Raw genomic sequence first — 798 nt, 5'->3', positions numbered from 1 at the left:
ACCATAACCACAATTTCTTTCGATAAGAGAGAAGAGGAGAAAAGCAGCGGCAGCAGTACTGAAGAGTCATCCGCATGGTCTACTAATTCTCATCAAATTGCTAATCGGATTCCGGATCTCAATTTGGAGCTCCGGATTAGCCCGCCATTTCAGTCCCAACCCGAGCCGGTTAAGAGAGAAATTGGACTTTGTTTGGGTACTACCACAAGATGATTGTTGAGTTGTTATTGGATAACATAAAGATGTTAATAACTGTTAATTATTTGGGAGATAATTTTATACTAATATGTTGCTCTTGGTTACGTGATGATAAAGAGGGGATGGGGGAAAAGGAAAAATGATCTCTAATTTGGCGTTCTGTTAATGATTTTTGTGGATGTGATGCTCTTTTCCTGCTTTCATTAAATTTGGACTTGTAGATAGAGCAAGGTGAAGGCTAGGTAACCAATCATTTTTCTAGTAAGCGACAGAGCGATGTGAATCTGAGACCAAAGGCGGAAAAAAAAGAGCTTAGACATTTTAATCTGCAGACATGCATTTCTTACAATTTTAGAAAAGCATTTCAGTTTTTTAGGGGAAAATGCTTCCAGCCTCAAAGCCGAAGAAAACGTGTTTCTCCCCTCACCCCTAAGACTTTTTCAACGTGTGCTTTAACTCCAAAATGCCAAGACGAATCCCCAGACGAAACGCCGTTTAAACCCCTCACGAAATGCCCAAAATACCCCTAAATAGCCTCTAACCGTCGCCCTCTCACGTCGGAAATATAGCGTTGATACTGTAGCATTAAATGGTGATTAT

General features: G+C 40.4%; 1 protein-coding gene across 1 annotated transcript in view; it reads left to right on the top strand.

Annotated features, from left to right (window-relative positions):
• Nucleotides 1-358, top strand: part of LOC109850178 (myb-related protein 308-like) — a 1,340-nt gene extending 982 nt beyond the window's left edge. The window contains exon 2 of the mRNA XM_020420123.1: nt 1-358. This exon is cut by the window's left edge and continues 106 nt beyond it. Coding sequence (XP_020275712.1) covers nt 1-213 — 213 coding nt within the window. The 3' untranslated portion in view covers nt 214-358.

Source organism: Asparagus officinalis, chromosome 7 (genome assembly GCF_001876935.1).
Source record: "Asparagus officinalis chromosome 7, Aspof.V1, whole genome shotgun sequence".
Taxonomy (NCBI): domain Eukaryota; kingdom Viridiplantae; phylum Streptophyta; class Magnoliopsida; order Asparagales; family Asparagaceae; genus Asparagus; species Asparagus officinalis.
This window is presented reverse-complemented; position numbering and strand designations above follow the sequence as displayed.